At 35.6% G+C, this 18,798-nt stretch overlaps 2 protein-coding genes and 1 pseudogene across 2 annotated transcripts; all 3 read right to left on the bottom strand.

Moving 5' to 3' along the window:
* Positions 1-5,477: 5,477 nt before the first annotated feature.
* On the bottom strand, positions 5,478-6,759 carry LOC143590726 (uncharacterized; annotated as a pseudogene).
* Positions 6,760-8,079: 1,320 nt separating this feature from the next.
* Positions 8,080-9,230, bottom strand: LOC143592542 (protein EARLY RESPONSIVE TO DEHYDRATION 15-like). Its single transcript, XM_077072443.1, has 2 exons — positions 8,898-9,230; positions 8,080-8,412 (listed from the first exon to the last, which is right to left on the bottom strand). Exons 1-2 carry the CDS (start codon positions 9,169-9,171, stop codon positions 8,264-8,266), a joined length of 423 nt encoding a protein of 140 aa, XP_076928558.1. The 5' UTR covers positions 9,172-9,230; the 3' UTR covers positions 8,080-8,263.
* Positions 9,231-11,652: 2,422 nt separating this feature from the next.
* LOC143592508 (protein RETICULATA-RELATED 5, chloroplastic-like) lies at positions 11,653-16,400 on the bottom strand. Its single transcript, XM_077072410.1, has 7 exons — positions 15,621-16,400; positions 14,785-14,914; positions 14,034-14,564; positions 13,139-13,246; positions 12,524-13,072; positions 12,129-12,242; positions 11,653-12,029 (listed from the first exon to the last, which is right to left on the bottom strand). The coding sequence occupies exons 1-7, from the start codon at positions 16,262-16,264 to the stop codon at positions 11,868-11,870; spliced, it is 2,238 nt and encodes a 745-aa protein (XP_076928525.1). The 5' UTR covers positions 16,265-16,400; the 3' UTR covers positions 11,653-11,867.
* Between the last annotated feature and the right edge of the window lie 2,398 nt (positions 16,401-18,798).

Genomic DNA, 18,798 nt, shown 5'->3' with positions numbered 1-18,798 from the left:
GTGGACAGGTGTTGTGATTTGTTAAAAAACTGACAACTTATGTAAGTCAAAACACTTTTATTATTATAAGGTTAAAGTTAAAGTCAGTTTGTAACGTAAGTTGGCAAATTATGTAGGAACACGGCTTCTTAAAGAAAAAGACAAAATTGCCCTTGAGCTTGAATCTGAAGTCACACGGAATACCGACACTATAGCCATGAATAATGCAATGCAGATCAGCAACACACATGACAATTCACCGTCCAGATTTGTGAAAGACCAATCATGCAATACTACTGCATAAGTTCTGTTTTAAGTTTTAACCCAACATGTTAACTAAACATCCGTCTATGTTGATTAAATTACGTTACGTTTTCGGGTTACTTTTTGGGAAGTGAGAGGAATGTTAAGGAAATGTAGGTTTTGTATTTCAGTTAACTTGGATAGGTTTATCGAGCGCGGATGTTTTATTGCGGGATCAAAGTATTTCGTGTGTATACGAAATGTCCTATATATAAGACTCGAACCATCACAATGATTGTGATAAAATGCCGCATCTTTTTGTGAATGTGTATGGCGGTTGAGGTATAACCGTTAGTAGTTATATTGATGGAAACATCAGCAAAAAAACTCCATTAGTGGTAACTAAATTAACATTGACTTGCAACTAATGATCAATTACCACTAATATTGTTGAAGCTTCTAGGCACTGCTGAATTAATTTGTCACTAAAGATTAGCGGTTACTAATGATCGATTTCAATGACCACAAGTATTTAATTGCTTATACGTGACCACATGCGTTGACTGGTTCGAATGTTGCATTAGTGATGAAGTCAATTATACTTATTGGAGTTTACATGCAGATAATAATATTAAGGGGAATTATAATCATCACAAGTATAGTTATTAGTATAAAATTCCAAACTTTTCTGAATATATATTGCCCCAACCCCCACAATTTTTTTTTACTGTTATACCCCTCAGCTATCGAATGTTGACCTTTGACTTTCTTATTCGCTAACCATGTTTTGCCAATTAGGACTTTAACAAGATGCATAACATCTGTTCAAATCCACTACAATCAAGTTCACCGCATTTCACATAACATAATATTGAATATATACATGCTGTTGACTTTATATTCTCATGACAGTTGACCTCCCAATTTTGACACCATCTCTGAATTTTACAATAAAAACCGTTGAAATGCCCAGTTTACCCTTAGCTCTCCTTCCGACTCCCAACCCACATACAAATGATTCATGATTTAGGGGCTGTTTGGCAACTGCTGAGCCATTAAGTGCTGAACCATTAAGATGTCTGAATGGTTAAGACGCTCTTAGCAAATAAGTGCTAAACCAATAAACTGTTGTTTGGTTGGATGTCTGAATAACTATGCAGAATGACTATTTTACCCCTATGATCCCTATGATCTGTTTGGTGCTGAATGAAATATATTTGTTTGGTTAGAACTCTGATTGATGAATAATCATAAAAAAAAAATACATAACATCATAGAAAATCCAAATTAGAGTCCATTAAAACATACTAAAATACAAATAGAAATTAATACTTTGCGTACAATGTGAATTTTATTCATTAGAAATTAGTTGAGTAGCTATCTCATCACGCAAGGTAGTCATATACTCAACGCTTGGTGAACCCCATTCTATGTCGTTAACGAACTGACCATCACTTTCTCCTCCTTGTATTTCAGAAAAGATAGTGTTCTCATCGTAGTCCATAAATAGTTGATCATGAATATTGCATCTCCTTATAAAATTATGGACAGTGAAACAAGTAATCACTATGTCTCTTTGTATTGGAAAAGAAAATGGAGCCATTTGCTTTAGGATCGGGAATCTAGCCTTCAAAACACCATAGGAGCGCTCGATAACATTTCTGAGTTGTGCGTGAGCATGGTTGAACCTCTCTTCCTTAGTTAACGCACGTTGTCGTTGAAAATCGGCCAACCAGTACCTCGTATTACGGTAGGGAATCATAAATCCACGAGTGTTGGTGTATGCAGCATCACAAAGGTAGTATTTATCTGTAAATGTTAATATAAAACTATTACAAAAAATATATAATGTATTTAATAATAAAAGTTGAAGAATAATTAAAATTAATAATCTGGTGGGGGGAAAGGAAAGCCGGAATTTAGGTTAAATGCAACTTCTTTTAAAACTCGTGAATCATGTGCAATGCCCTCCCATCCGGCCCATACAAACGTGAATATCATATCAAAATCACAAATTGCTTAGACATTTTGAAAACATTCACCTTTTCCTCTTCCCCTATAACGAGTTTGTTGATCAACAGGCACGACCGCATGTATAAGAGTTCCATTTAACGCACCTATTGCTCCAGGAAATATTTGTTTTAACTTTCTATGTCAGTCTGAGGTATTTGCGATTGTATTAGAAGATGTTGGAATTATAACTTCTCTTGCGAATTTCATCATTGCTTGTAGGACCTCATGAAAACACCTATGAATCGTTTCAGTTGAGTGTTGAAACCTTCGTTTAACCACTCGAAAACGTTCATTGTGTCCTATAACAATTAAAAACATAGCCACCTTTTCTTCAAAACTTATCGACCTACTACTTTGCAACCAATTTCTTTGCTTAAAATGATTTCACAATAGTACAAATGCATCACGTGAAAGACGCATCATCTCACAACATTGTGTAGAAGATCCATGCAACAATTCTTGCGTGTATTCATGACCAGTCAATGCCGAATTCAAGTCTCTTATCCTTTCAATTCTTCTTGAGGCTAACCCTAGCCAATGCCAACAAAGGAAAATGAACACTGTAATCTCATCATCCGAATCCATAAGGTACCTATCATAAAATTACCAACATTTGAAAAAATGTTCCATAAGATAACATTCAAATAATCCATAACATAACATCCACATAAACCATTTCAAATCCTACATAACATAACATGAAAAAAAAGACACCCTACATAACATAAGATCCACAAAATTCCTATCCATGACACATAAAATCAACACAATCCATAACATAACATCCACATAAACCATTTCAAATCCTACATAACATAACATGAAAAAAAAGACACCCTACATAACAAAGATGCACAAAAGTCCTATCCATGACACATAAAATCAACACAATCCATACTTTGCCCCCGCTTTCTTAACCCATATCTCACAAACGTGTGGCGGAAGTCGCAACCACACTTTCCTCAAATCACCACTTTCACCAAAAAGCAAAAGCGTCGTTTGATATTTGGCATCAAGTTCTCCCCATCCCAATGTCCCCAACTTCTCCATACATGCATCCATGTCATTAGAAAGATTGTGTTTTTCAATCAACATCTTTGCCATCTTGGTAATATGGTCCCCAACTTCTATTAGCTTTGAATTAAATGTTTCCTTAACTTTGCGTTTCCCCCTAGACCGACCGGATGACTCCTCACTAAAATCTTGAGTTGGGGGGTCCATTTGAGTGCATTCGAAATCCTCAATGTCATTTAAATTATGGTTAAAAACTTCCTCAGAATGATGAGGAAGTGTAGAAGATGGCCCCCAACTATCAAACCCATTTGAAGTAGAGCCCTCAAAAAATTGAACACAAAGCTCGGGGAAGGAAAGTGGCGTACTTCTCAAAGATTCTACTACTTTGTTTAACTGTGTGAAAAAAATATTATAAAATACTATAAGATTATTAAATTATAATAATAATAGCTTTTTAGACAAAAAAATACCTTTATCTCAATTTGCCATTCTTCTTCCGGCAAGTTAAAAGTGTTTGTTACAGAATTATAGACGTTGGCGGTTTTGTTTTTTAGCTTTGACCAAGCTACGAATCTTGATTTTAAATAATCATAGTGGTTCTTCATTTGTTTTTGATCCACAATGAAATTGTGTTCCGTTTTCAGTTTCTCCGCTACATTCTTCCATGATTTTGGCTTAAGGCTAGTTCCTTTAAGTCCATGGAGTGTTATTTCATGAAGACATGCTTCAAGAAATGTTTTGACAATACACTCTTGCTTCCAATTAGTCCTAATCTTTTTTTCTGTCATTTCTTTGAACAATTGAAAAGAAGAAAATTTATTCTTGCAACCGATTATCTTAGTGAAGCAATTAGTAGAAGTAGAAAGTAATAAAAATATAATACAAATGAAGTTACAAACAGTATATTAAAACTTGTAGTGCATGAAAGGCGTGTATAACACTAGAGATAAAGATACAAATTTTGTTTGTTTAGTCTTTAGAAATATTTGAATCGATAATATATAACTTGAAACTAATTAAATCGATAATAAAATAGATCTAAAAATATTTGAACTTATAATGCCATCGACTTATCAGTTTTACAAGAATACGATCAAAGCGAATGGCATAGCAGGTTCAAAATTGAGACTCAAATACAAGATCTCGTAAATCATTAACACTTTAACAGATTAAATCATCAGAAAATCATGTCCAGAGGCTTGAAATTATTATCTTAATTACTAACTAAATCGGGTATTAGGCCAACATGGTTAAGTACTTTCTCTTGTTTATTGGTTTTCCAGACAATATTTAATCTTAACACATGAATATATTTTGAGTATCGATATTGTATTCTTGTGTTTTATAAACGCGTTACATGCATTCAACACATTCTACAATCAAACAAACAAACATACCAAAACAGTATACTTTAACCTATTATTGTAGTACTATATATTATCAAGAAATTTAACAATGAGAAAGCATTACCACATACTCTCATATACTTCATGTATCTTTCTTGAATTAACATCGGTCCCTATTCAACAGACGTAACCCTTTTTTTATGATATGTAGATAACACAAAAACGAGAGACAATGATTTTGAATAATCTATGAAAAACATTTTCTTTAGATTTTGTATATCTGACTGCAGACATTGTGAAATGGGCACACAAGGCAGTATGAGATGAATCTGGACCAATAAAATTTACTTTAACATATGTCACATGAAAGATAAGACAGGTTATGGGTAGTTTTATTAATGCATATGTAAAAAAAAATAAAAATTTATATGAATGCATGTATAAAACAATTGATAATTGATCGACCTCATGAAGGACAAGCTAATGGATTAATGGTGACAACATAAATAAATTTATAATCTTAATTGTTGAACTTATACAAGTAAAATCAAACTCAGATTCATTCAAAGAAGTTTTCAGCTATCACTTTGCTAATAAAGAACATGACAACTGAGTGTTGGATTAATTATTAAGGAATACTTGTTCTTTAATTATGAGGACAGTGTCCTTCAAATCTAATGATAGTTAAAACTTCAAACCAACCCACCAAAAACATCTATAAAAAACAAATCGCAAAACCAACCCGACCCATTAATATAAACACAAACACAATATACATGGCTAATCCCACTTTATTTCATTTAGATGAAAAATAAAATTGAAGCCCTAATCTCTAACATATCATATTAATCTAGTTCTCTAGCTGCTGCAGGATGCCTTGACTCAAAACAAACCTTGTAACATGGTATTGTAAGTAACAACATCAGGAACTAAACCCTTGTCTTGGATTTCTTGAAATAGATGCCTGGCCTTATCAATTTCCTTCTTCTTACAGTATCCATTAATCAGGCTGTTATATGTGAAGATGTCGGGCACAAGATCCCTCTCCACCATGCCATCAAGAACTTTCTTTGCTTCATCTATTTCACCACGTAAACAGTATCCATCGATTAGTGAATTATAAGTGATTACATTTGGATGCAGTCCTCTTCATACCATTGCTTGAATAGCACGATCTGCATCTTTTACCGATCCTTGCTTGCAAAAGGAATCTACCAAGATAGTAAAGGTGTGCACTCCTGGAGATACTCCTTTCTTGTCCATATCCATCAACAATTTTGCAGCTTCCGTCTCTCGACCAAAGTTACATAGACCCTGAATCAAAGAGTTGTAAGTGTATACATCTGCAAGGACACCCTTTTCAGTCATTTGGGCAAATAGTTGTAATGCATCATCAACCATTCGATCTTTGCAGAGGCTATCAATGACTGTGTTGTAATGTTGTACACGGGGTTTACAAGAGCTTCCTGATTCCATGAAGGTGAGCAGTTGAAGGGCCTTGGTAGTGTTAGCTGCTTTACAGAGCCCATTAATAACGGTTCCAAACATAACCTCATCAGGCTCACAGATTTTATCTCTTAGCAGTTTCTTGAACAATTGAAGAGCTTCAGAAACGCGATCGGCAAGAACAAGGCCATTTAGGAGAGTGGTATAGGTGGCCGGATCAGGTGGATGACCTTGCTTGAAGAGGGTTGCCAGTAAGGCGAAAGCATAATCAACTTGATTAAGGCGGCAAAGGCAGTTAATAGAGATGGCCACTGTATAGATATTAGGAGGTATACCCATGAGATTAATTTTCTTAAAAAGTGTAAGGGCAGTGGAGTAATGTTTCATCTTGACAATAACATGAATGAGCTGATTAAAGTGGATGGTGGAAGGTGGAGGCTTTGTTTGAAGCATTTCATCGAACACTTGGAGTGCAACATCTAACTTCACCTTGGAAGCATTTTGGAGATTTAAAATTCTTTGATTGAAACGAGAAGTTAAAGCAGTGCTTATTCTTGTGCAGTTCATTGACTGTGATCAAAATTGAACATTTAGGGCTTACTCCCATTCATTAGGGCGTAATTTGGTGTGGGAGGACAAGTAGGTGAGTGAAAGAAGAGAGAAAGGTATTTTTATTAATTTATTATTTTTAACATTTTTATTTAACTATTGCAATTTTCGTGAGTAATTGGCTTGGTTTGTTGCTCCTATGATATGATGGCAATACCGTGTTGTTCGATTTCGTCACAACACAATATGGTACCGAGTTATCGGTACTAACAATTGTCATACCAGTTACAGTAATACCGATAGCAATGCTCGGAAGTGATACAGTTTGTCACGAGCCATGCCTTATATGAAACGCATCTAGGCAACCATTATTACATGCTAATGAGAATGGTTGCAAGACTACTCAACAAGCCTATTTTAAAAGATTCACATTTTGACGAATTTGAGGAGGTTGTCGTTACTAGTATTATATTTTTCAGTAGATTTATAAGCGATTCAAAACATGTCAGAATTGGCTTTAGAATAAACTAGGCTGTAAACAAACACAAACAAGGGCATGTTCATTTAACTTAAACGAACTGAACAAACACGAACAAGAACATATATGAACATATATGAATGAAACGTTAATTAAACCCAACCAAACATTGTACAGGCCTATACGGCTCAGCTCTATAATTAGAATTCAAAAAAAAACAAATAAGCACCGACGGCAATAAAAATATGTTTAGTTATATCATTGAAAATGTGTGTGAAGTGCATGAATCAACAAAACTAACTCAAATTCAAGGAGTCTACATTGAGGATTTCGAGCAATGCCACAGCCACTGATTAGTCTAAAAGAGGTGATTAATCGATCTTCTCCGAATTCAATTTACATTTGAGATTTTGAGCAAAACCACAAGTTAGGTCTAAGGAGATCATTCCAATTCTATGAGACATGATTCATCAGTTGCAAATTAATTATGCTATCGCTAGTGACATTTTTTACACAAATGTAAAGACTAATATAATTGTCCTGATAGATAATAATGCTTGTTAAAAGACAAGTAAAAGGTAGATGTTTTAATTAGAGAGTCCTGGTTGCTCACCCAAAGGTTTTATGATCTATTTTTAGTTCATTTCATTTTATATTTCATAAAAACATCCAAACGATATACAATGAAACGATTTACAATGAGTGGCAGGTAAGCGGGTTTTATATTTCATAGAAACATCCAAACGATTTATAATGAAGTGGCAGGTAAGCGGGCAACAAGCTGCGCCGCAACCCCCTTTTGGATAGCAAACCCAATCCGACTAAAAACAAAGTTTTGATTCTTATTGGCTGATTCTTTAGTAGACTATTTTCGAATCCGATAAAGGACAAACCATATAGAAAACCCGAGCTGATAAAAGCTAACAGGGAACCTTAACACGACTCGTATACATTACCTGGTCTAACCCAAGTAAAGCAATTACAAAAGGTATTTAACAAGTGATGAACAGATTATATCTTGAACCAACTAACTTTTATTAATAATTACAATCTGGTTACAACCAAAGCAGAGAAGATATAGTCCCTATCTCCAGACACTAATTTCCTCAATGTACATGTAACTTTAAACTGAAATACTTCTTAACAGAGCTGTTGTTACCTCAAACCCTAACCTGCTTTCCCCATGTCACTCGACCTACCGCGGCTGATGAATCGGCCTCCGGCTCACTTTCACATTCACAATCTTCGGAGCCTTCTCATACAACCTCGGCGACTCCACCGATCGCGCCTTACACCAGCTCGACAACCTCGCTAGGATCAAATCCTTTCGAGCTTTCTTCTCTTCTACAAAACACAAATTCAAGCCAAAATCTGATCAACTACTAGATATTTGGGCAAAATCATATTAATTACTCGAATTAGAGCTAAATCTGATCAACTGCTCAATTAAATGATTAATCAACCTGTAACTTCAATTATTATTCAGTCTACTCAAATTAGGCAACATTTCGCTTAACTACATAACTACAGAATTAAATGATTAATCAACTTCATATTTCAATTATTCAGTCAATTTAACTACTCAAATTAGGGAAAAATCCGATGAACTACTCAAATTAAGGCAAAATCTAATTAACTACTCAATTAAGTGATTAATCAACCTGCGATTTCAACTATTCTCCAATTAACTACTCAAATTAAGACATAAACCTAATAACTGATCATATTAGGGCAAAATAATTTTAACAGCTCAAATTAGGTCAAAATCCGATTAACTACTCAATTAAACAGCTAACCAACCTGTAATTTGAACTATTCAATCAATTTACCTTCCACTTCACGGTTTTTACCGTCGGAACCGATCAAATCTTCATCAGGAATGAACGAATCTAAGTCGTAATCATCAGAAACATCAAACAACGACTCCGAGAAGCACTCACGGAGCCAGTAATTACGAAACGAAGGAGACGACTGCACTAACGTCCACCACTGGTCTGAGAAGTCCTCCACGTTGCGGTACGCCGCCGGTACGAACATCGGAGCGTTCGGATTCAGAGATGACGTCAGCAAACCGTTCTCACGCGCCATCACGTGCATTTTCATTGCTGTTTTACCAGAAAATATCTTTAAAAGTGAGTGATGATATTGATAATTACACTTACACACAGTGATGGTATATATTAAGCGGTGAGTTGTAAATAGGGCACGGATGTGGAGGTTATTACGGAACTGACACTGGTTAAAGTTAACGGCGTTATCGTTTGTATCGGTTATGTGGTTTGGTGAAATTACGGTGTTGTCCCGGGTGATGAGGTTGGAGGGTGATAAAAGGAAGGGTAAGAATGGAATTTTGATGTCACGTGGTTCTGGAGAGATCCTTATCTGAACACCGAGACACGTCATCGTTCTTATCCTGTTTTAACTGTGTATATGTTGTGTTGTGTGCTTTCGGTGCCCAATTTAATATTGTTAAATTTGTGGATATATTTATGCATTTAGAGTTAATAATAATATTAATTTTTATTAGTGATTGTGATTTAAGTAGTTATATCAGTCTAAGTTTAAAAGATTGTATGTTTAGGTTTTATTTATTTTTAAAATTTTGTATTAAGTGTGAATTGTTTCATAAACATAGAAGATATTTTGAATGGACCCATGTGGTGGGCTAATAGGGCAATAATGGACCATAATATTACAAAAGTGAAGAGTCTAGATAGAAACTAAAAGAAAAGAATTGAATGGGTCAAAACGACACCAAGCAACTTGGAATTCTCAAGGAATTTGAAAGGAGAAAGCATTAGACGTTAGGAGAGGAATGAGCTTTTATTAAGAGCAATGGTATTGTTTCGGTATCGTATTAAAGAGAAATTGACCGAATATTATTGGTATCGGTAACGTTATTCGTTTTTTATGGTTCTGATTTTTATATTGTTTGATTTTGGTTTATCCGCACATTCTTGGTTATTGATGAAATTTTACTGATATGGTTGTTATTAATTTGCATTAGGAACCACATTAGCACTTCTTTTAACATATTGAGAGCAAAGAAGTGACATCAAACACAACAACGCCCTCGAGTCTCTTGATCTCCCGTAAACCTAACCGCCAAATTAATCCACAATAAAATAAATGTTACGATCTAATAATCTATCTTGGAAATGTTAATCAAGTCCGTAAACCTCCTTGTCTTTGTATTGTTATTGAGGATCAACTAAGATGCAATGACATTGTTTTGATGTAACATCAATCTCATGTGGACTTTTTATGGTATTTATGACCAACTTGATCTGTCAAGGTTTCGGTTTCAACCTAAATTGACCCAGTTCCGTCATTAGAGATTTCCAAGTTAATGAGCGGTGAAACTTCTCACGAGACTAGTGTTTTATTACTTTGGTTGGAGTAATAGTTGGCTGATGATAATGTGAATGGTTAAATATATCCACTAACCATTTTCTATTTTTATTTTTTTGAAATGTGATAAACGATTTGCATTTCATCCTTAAATTTCCCATAGTTGCTTAACATCTCCTATATAACTATTACACTTCAAATCTTTGAAACCTTCTTTGTTGTATATATAGAGTTTTATGGTTATAGCTCATTTGTTTTCTTATACTTAATGGTCGTGTGAAGGCGTATTCCAAATCCATGTAATGACACATCAATGTAGAAACCATAAGCACTATCAGGAGTATTGAAGATCTTTCCCATTACACCACTAGTTGATGGGTATCGATGAGAGTACCAATGCAACGGAGTAATAATATCATACACACAAGAAAGTAAAAATGAACAACAAGAACGCGAGATTTACGTGGTTTGGTCAAGGTGGCATACGTCCACATACTACAATTATTAGCTCTATCGTAGTAAAAAGAGTCTTCACCAACCCAACATTAGCTTCTGTCTCAAACCGAGAATTCATGTCCACATCATATGTTTTTCTTTGTTTTAACATCCAAACCACCACTGATGACCGAATGCCCTTTTTGATCTATTAGATTTGTTTCAAAAGTTTCCTCAGAACTTCTAAATCCATTGTGTTCTATGTGTCATGTATCACCAACATTGGTATTCAAATCATATGCAACATATTACCAACATGAATAAAAAAACACAGCAAAATTCAGAACGGATAACATTAATTTTTGTTAACCATATTCCATATCCTGATGATCAACATGGAGATATAAAGAATCAATTATAAAAATCAAATAAGAAAATATTGGATGATTACCAAAGACAGGTTGTTACAAGTGAAAAGTTTTAGGGACTGAAAGTGTCAAGATTGATTCCATAGTTTGGCTTCCTTAATTCATTGTAATTGTAGGACTGGTTATGTCAAGTTAGAAAGTTAGTTGGTTAGTTCATAGTTGTTTAGTTGTTAGCTGTTGTATAATAACGAACTCGATCAACAGAATAAACCGGCTAATAGTTTGACGAATACTCTCTGTACTTTCTATATGATTTCCATTAGCGATCACAAATTGGTTAATATTAGTATGACCCAAATCAATCTCCACATGCCACTCTCAGTAAAAAATAACGTGTTAAGAAAAATTATGTAGCCAAGTATGAACTAATTAGTCGATCAAATTTTGTGCTCTTTACCAGCAGATAAAGGCAAAATTTCATTCAAAGAATGCTGAAATTTAACCTCTTATCTATCTTCATCATGTGGTGTATATAAACATAACATGCTCAAACTTATATTGTAACTACAGTGACGAGCATATAATAATAAAAATAATATAAAACAAAAAAAGGCAAGATATGCCTTCAGTAGCTATAGCTTCACATCATCTCATTGACTGTTGATTTTCAATTTCCTCAACACTCGCTTCTTCTGTAGTGTTGCAGCCTACTACCGTAGCAGGATTCGCAGATTCCATTGTTTCGTTTATGGTTGGCTCGCTTTTTTGAGCCTGTAGACCCGTAAACCGTGCAAGATCTATCCATTGCTGCAGAAAGATAATATACATTACATACAAAATTAAAATAAAGTAGACCATTTTCTTGTAAACGGGTCAAACGTGTTGAATAACAAAATATGTATCAACCTGTGTTCCCCAGTAGGAATTGATTGTCCGTGCCACAAATGATACCATATTTACAAATAATGTTTGATCAGCAAACATATCTGAAAGGCGATGCTCCACCAAACCAGCAATAATCTGCAAATGTATAATAAACGATTATTAATTAACTAACAAAAAGATTTACAACCAAATCCATTATTTTGAGCCTTTTTCCCCCAAAAATTCTCAAGCCCAAATGAAGAAACCGTAACCTAAAACAAAAACGAAAACGAAACAGAAAGGTTTTCAAAGCTCAAAACTGAATTTTTGGTTTTTGGTTTGGTTTGAGCCCAAACTGACCCATACTAACCCATGCACACACCCCTAATTAATGCGTTAACTACGATTACATAAGTAATATTGTTACAAAGGGATACCTGATAACGTAGGTTAGCTGATGTACCAAGAAACCCACTATAAACCACCGCGGTTTTCAAAATCGGTGATCGTTTAGTCTGTTGCGTATTCACAAGCGTGGGATTAAGAACCTTCCGTATAATATACAACACATTTGATGAAGCCACAGCTCCAATACTAGAAATAAACCCGACACCCGCAAGTTTCACACCACCAACAACCACAGAAGCAACTCTATGTCCCACATCCCAGTCCTTCCCAGCAAGTGCCTTTTGAAATGCATTATCGGGTATGGAGCCCAGCAGGCCCGTTAGTGCATCGATGCTATCGGGCCCGTTAGCATCATCAGCAAATGAAAGGAATGATAATGTAGGTGCTGGAAGCCAAACTGTGAAAAAATCGACCACTATTCCTCTTAACGTGTCGGTCATTACATAATCAATTTCTTCGAAGAATTTTCCTTTTCGTTTCTGGTATTGTGCTATGAGGGTGGTGGTTATTGATATTGTTTCTTCTATGGCTAATCGGTTTAAGAATTTGGGATCTGCTAATAGTCTTTCTCTAAAACCCTGGTAATTAAAGAAAATGAGATACTGTTGTCATATGAATGATAGCTTTGTTATATAAATAATTACCTGAAAATTATGAGTAAGTTCTGATAGAAGAGGGTATTGCTCCAGATCAAAGAAATTTTGAAGTACTTCTGGTGATACCAGACCAAGATCCAGTCCTTTTTGGATATCCTGATAAACATACAATACAATGTTGTTATATATGTATGCGTAACAATTGTGACCCATTTGGGTTGTATTTAGTGTCAAACGGGTCAGAGAAAATATTAAACCAATACGGTCAAAGTTCATGGCATGAACCCGAGAAAATGACACGAATCACTCCGAACACAACACGGCTCTGAAAATCGTGTCAGACATATAACCTGAACACGACAATAATACTCGCGGGTTGACATGAATACGACCCATTTAACCCGAACTTCAGAATTTTTTTTTACAACAAAAGCATACATGTGTATAAAACAGTACGATTTTAATTATAAAAAAGTTATGCCAATATCTCTTTTATGTTTTAAATTATCTCATAAGATACCCAACTAAAATTATGACATAAAACATATTGTAAAAACACAAAATAAAAAACAGTTGGGTTAAGCATGTCAACCCGTCGAATTGACACGAACACGGCCAGTTTAGCTAACCTCAAAGGCTCAAAGTGACCCAAACCCGGGAATTTCGTGTCAGAAAATCCAAACCAGGTCAATCGAGTTAGGAGTCAGCCCAAGTGTATTTTCACTCATCTCCTAAATCGCTTGAGTCGACGATTTTGACTCTTGTAATAATATTTTGTTCTTTCCACTCATATTTCATGCACTAATTATAGTAAGTGTTTTTGAAAATGAATAAAGTATTTGCAGGCCATGCCGATTGCTGACACTAACCAAAAGTCAAAAAAGTATATATCCCAATGGCAATTGAAAGAAATAACTAGTAACTGAAAAACGAGCCCACTAACCTGTGGCAAAGCATCTCGCCTTCTGCCAGCTGCATTCATAACCCGAGCAATTTCAGCCCGGTCAAAGCAATTCCTGGTGCAGGGTCTAGCAGCCGAATACCATAAAAAATCAGCAACAGGAACCTCACCCTCCCGTCTTATATACTGCCTTTCGGGATCAAGCAATATAACACTTTGATTCTTCTTTTGCATCTTCTTTGCAATTCTTGCAGGCACCCCAGTTCCTCTTGACCCATATGCGACATGGCTCGCGCCCATCACCACCACCAGCAATCCTGTGGTCCCACCATTTGTAACCGCCTGCAAAATTATCTGAGACATTGCGTACTCATCAACAACTCTGGCTTGTGCAGATAGATAAGAACTTGGCCCAAAAGGAATAGACTGATTTGGGAAGTTGATTTCTTTTGAAGGTCTTCGTGTGATAGATGGAAAACCGGATATAAAACCTGATCCAGCTGGTGGAGCGTATGCTTTACGTTCAGCTTTTGTTAGCCCACGAATACCATCTGCCTGAACAGTCCTGAGAACCTAGAGACATCATGGCACATGTTTTTTATTAATAACTTGTGTGATATATATGACCTAATTCTTTTTCAGTGAAGTGTTTTAATTTACCTATTGACCCATTAACATGAATAAATAAGGTGAATCAATATTCAATCTGTCCATAAGTAAACAGATCAAAATTGTCATTTCTACCCTTAAGTACATGAGCTCATTATTTGGTTATTGTTAGGAAAAAGAATACCTTAAGTGGTGTACCACATGCAACTAGTTTGATTCCATTATCACGACAGTAGTTTATAAGAGGCTCGTATTCCTGCCACCGCTGAGGTGGCCAATGTGACACAAATGACTTTAACGTCTCTCCATTAATTCTGCCATTCATGATTGGTTTCATTAATGAACATTAATCAAAACAGAATCAATAAACAGGAAATATATATATACTTAGATACGGTGTTTGCTCTTTGCAGCTTAACAGATGTTAAAATGTTAAAAACTGAACATTAAAGCACTATAAACCAAGACTTTGAATTCAAAATTATCAATTTCCAGCAAAAAGTTTATGAAAAAGAACTGCATTGGTGTGTAGTTTATGTTCTCTATGCCAAGATCTTTTAAACCATCTGTCCCACAGAAACCTAAGATCTTGCATTTTCAACTAAACAAGAGACAGACAATAATAGATTAGTAATCTTAATGATGTGTGAATTCTAACTATAGACAGTTAATGCAATCAATATACAATACAAGGCTCATATATATAGGAACACAACCTGAATACAAGCTGTAATAACAAATAATAGAAAAGCTGTAACCATCTAACTGTCTAAGAGGCTGTTTGGCAATCTTGTGCTAAATTAATAAGAGTCATGAGCGATTAAGAGATAGCCTCTGAATCATTCAGCATGTCTTTGAAACTTAACCATTAACAGGTTCCATGAGCCACTCTACCTCTGACCGATACAGAGTACCCAGAGACTCCGAAAGCTCTTATTGTCATTTGTTCACAACACAGAATCAATATACTACACTAAAACTATAAATTAAGATGAGGCAATAACTAATTCAGAACCACACCTTTTATCAATAAACTGATTCAATTGTTCTTGCAAATCAGCCGGAAACGCCTCGAGAGCCAACGTAACCTGCCTATTCGCCTCGGCACACTTCTTCACCAAACTCCTGACAATCTCAACCTCCAATTCCTTATCATCTCGAGTCGGAACCTGCTCCGCTTCCCCTAAATAAACAATCCTCCCATTCATTAACTTCTCCCATACCTTTCCTTTATCCTTCCCAACCGCCAACGGCTCTCCGATAACCGTCGCATCATAAATCCTCGAGTTTATCACCTCTTCCTTCTTCACCTCCACTTTCTCCGGCGTCACTGCTTCCGCCTTCGTGTTCGTGTTCGTCACCGGCGCCACCGTAGCAACCGCCGTGGTCTCAGTGTCTAATTTCTCATCAGCCCTAGCTACCGCCGAACGGAGCACAAAAGCTCCGATTGCAACTAACGGCATCACCAGCACATCTCGTCTTCTCCGGCGAACGGAATATTCGGTACTACCGGTAGTACACTCCTCGTCATGATTCTTCCTCCGGTGAAGAGCTCTGATGCTGACGTGGCAACGGCGTTTGTTAACAGAAGCAACACGGATAGCGTGATTAACAGTTTCTGGCGAATATAGCGCGTGATGTGCACGGAGAGTATGTGGCTCCATCTCCGGCGAGAATCGGCTACAGGCTTTTTGTGCAGATTTGCGGTTGAGAATAATAAATAATTAAAAAAGTCAAAATATTATTAAGTGAAATTGAAGGAGATTGGTCCATACGTTTTATTGTTTTATTTTTTATTTTTAGAAATTGGGTGTTTTCTGATGTGGCAGATATGAGTGGTGAGTTTACACGTCAAAATTATGTGGCATCTGCACCACCAACGTAACCATTATTCCGTGATTTTTCCTTAACCTCATACAAAAATCAACATATTTTATTGTTTATATATTAAATATCAATCAGTATGATTTGAATAGTGTTGAAAATATTCTTATGTAGAGGATAAACAAATGATTATTTGTTCAAGTTAATATCATACAGATTTTTTTAATCTAAAGCATTAGTATAGTTAATTTTTATAGCTATCGATATAAATTAATGATATTTTATGATATTAAAATTACTAGGTTATATGCCCGTGTTCTACACGGGTTGAGAAATGTGTTTTCGTAAACATATTAATAACAATATATAATAAAATGTGTGAAATTTATAAAAATCAACTTCAAATATAACCATAAAATTCAATTAAAATATATTGTTTAAAGATATATAGATTCTAGTTTTCATTTACTAATTTTTAAAGACATTAATATAGAGAGTTTGATGTTTGTATCGACTATCGAATCATCCATTTTTGTCTTTGAATTAGTTCACTACAAAGTTTCATAGAGTATCATTTATAAAGTTACGTGATAATTAGTCACTTAAGTTCTTTATTATTAAACTTAAAAAATGAAGAGGATGAACTATATAGAAAAGAAAATTTTAAATGACACTTTACATTTTTTTAACTAGTTTTGGAATTTGGATATTCGCCGTCACTTTAAATATATAATACATGTGGTTCAAATTTTGAACGTATTGTATGGCTAGTGTAGTAGACTAGTAGTGTATTAGATTTGTTATATATAAAATTAAAAATTCATGTAGATTTTTTCATTGGTATAGAGGATAACTGGGCTGTACTAATGGACTAATAAGGATGAGTCAAAATTATTGGATTGGCCCATAATGGTACTATCTAATAATTTTAGAACTCGTTTACAATGTGTATTTTATGTAAACAAACTTTCACGCATGCGGCATGCCTTACATATGAATCTCATAAGTCATGCCAGATACCAGAGACAGAGGCATTTTGCACAAGTGACTGTTGGATTTAATGGTTGGTTCGGGTCAAGTCAACGTGACCGACCCGAATGTGACCCGGTATGAGTTACACCGGGGTAACGAAATATAAACCCACTTAAACGTTTACGTTAACTTGGCCCGACACAATCACATAATAGGATAAGTTGGTGGATTAGGCTTTGTTTTAACTTTTGGGCTTAAAGCCCAATGTGGTTTAATTGTTAAACCCTAATATCATTCCTATAAATAGATATATATTATTCTAATTATAAAAACACCTTAAACCATCAAACCCTAGCTGCCACTATTAATCTGGCGCCGTTTTCCGGCGAGTCTATTCCAGCCGCCGCAAACATACCACAGCCACCACCGCTTGTACCAGTTGTTCCTTAGTCACAGCTAGTACCACCGCTGCTCTATACAAGCTCCGGCGAACCCGAAATCCCGGCGAACCTGCAACTCCGGCGAACCCGTTTTTCCGGCGAAGCTTTTCCGGTGACCTACGGTTACTACTAGTTGCTGTCGTGGTTCTCTGCAGTCCGCCGTTCTCTATAGCTGTCGGATCTGAGCCGCAACACCTACTGCCGCCGTCTTTATAACCTGCCGGAATCCGCCGCCGCCGGATCTTCGTTGGGTTTTGTTGATTGTGTCTTATCTATCTTGTTTCGTTAATCTTCGGTGTCTTCCCGGTTTCGATAACCGAGGTATATCGATAAACTTATCTATGGTTGTTATTATTCGTTTATTCGTACTCGTATAAAGTTGTAATCGGATCCGGGTTTTGGGTTTTCGATTTTGGTTCGTTTAATCGTTTAATCGTCCGCTGCGTTTTTATAGTTCGTTTATAAATTTGTATATTAATATTGATTAATCTCTATCGAAACGAAATTATTAACTAAAATGGGTTTAAAATTACTTGACCGTTTTCGTTCCGAATCACCGTTGAAATCCAACAGTGGTATCAGAGCCGTGGTTACAACGTACGAGTCGATCCCGGTTCGTTTAAACCGGATCTACATCTCGAACTTTAAAATCATTTAAAGTTTATAGATCTAGATTTGTTTTCGGGTAATTTTAGATTTGGTTAAAGTTTTGTTTATTTTATTTGACCAAGTCAAAACGACCCGAAATTTATTTATTTTGAATATGTAAATCCGGCCCCGACCTATGTTTGTTTGGTTGTGTTTGGTTGTTGAGCTTGTTTTTGGCCATATGGATGGTTCAAAAGTTGTAAACGATTATTATTTATTTTTCGGTTTTCTTTTGGCCATAAAGATGGTTCAAATTTGTAATAGGACAAATTATTGTTAGTTTATAAATTTGTAATAAAGAAGACGCGAAGATA

This window comes from Bidens hawaiensis, unplaced genomic scaffold, assembly GCF_021521415.1.
Source record: "Bidens hawaiensis isolate Kalapana, Puna unplaced genomic scaffold, B.hawaiensis_p1.1 tig00001685_1, whole genome shotgun sequence".
In the NCBI taxonomy this organism is placed as follows: Eukaryota; Viridiplantae; Streptophyta; class Magnoliopsida; order Asterales; family Asteraceae; genus Bidens; species Bidens hawaiensis.
The sequence above is the reverse complement of the archived record's forward strand: the minus strand, read 5'-3'. Positions and strand labels throughout refer to the sequence as shown.

What these genes read in the sequence shown, in the direction of transcription:
- LOC143592542 (XM_077072443.1), bottom strand. Translation starts at nt 9,171, where the DNA reads ATGAAAATGCACGTGATGGCGCGTGAGAACGGTTTGCTGACGTCATCT. An exon ending in TAAAAACCGTGAAGTGGAAG is followed by an intron (nt 8,413 to 8,897) that starts GTAAATTGATTG and finishes TGTGTTTTGTAG; the next exon opens with AAGAGAAGAAAGCTCGAAAG.
- LOC143592508 (XM_077072410.1), bottom strand. Translation starts at nt 16,264, where the DNA reads ATGGAGCCACATACTCTCCGTGCACATCACGCGCTATATTCGCCAGAA. An exon ending in CATGTGGTACACCACTTAAG is followed by an intron (nt 14,565 to 14,784) that starts GTATTCTTTTTC and finishes TGATGTCTCTAG; the next exon opens with GTTCTCAGGACTGTTCAGGC. An exon ending in ATTCCTACTGGGGAACACAG is followed by an intron (nt 12,030 to 12,128) that starts GTTGATACATAT and finishes ATCTTTCTGCAG; the next exon opens with CAATGGATAGATCTTGCACG.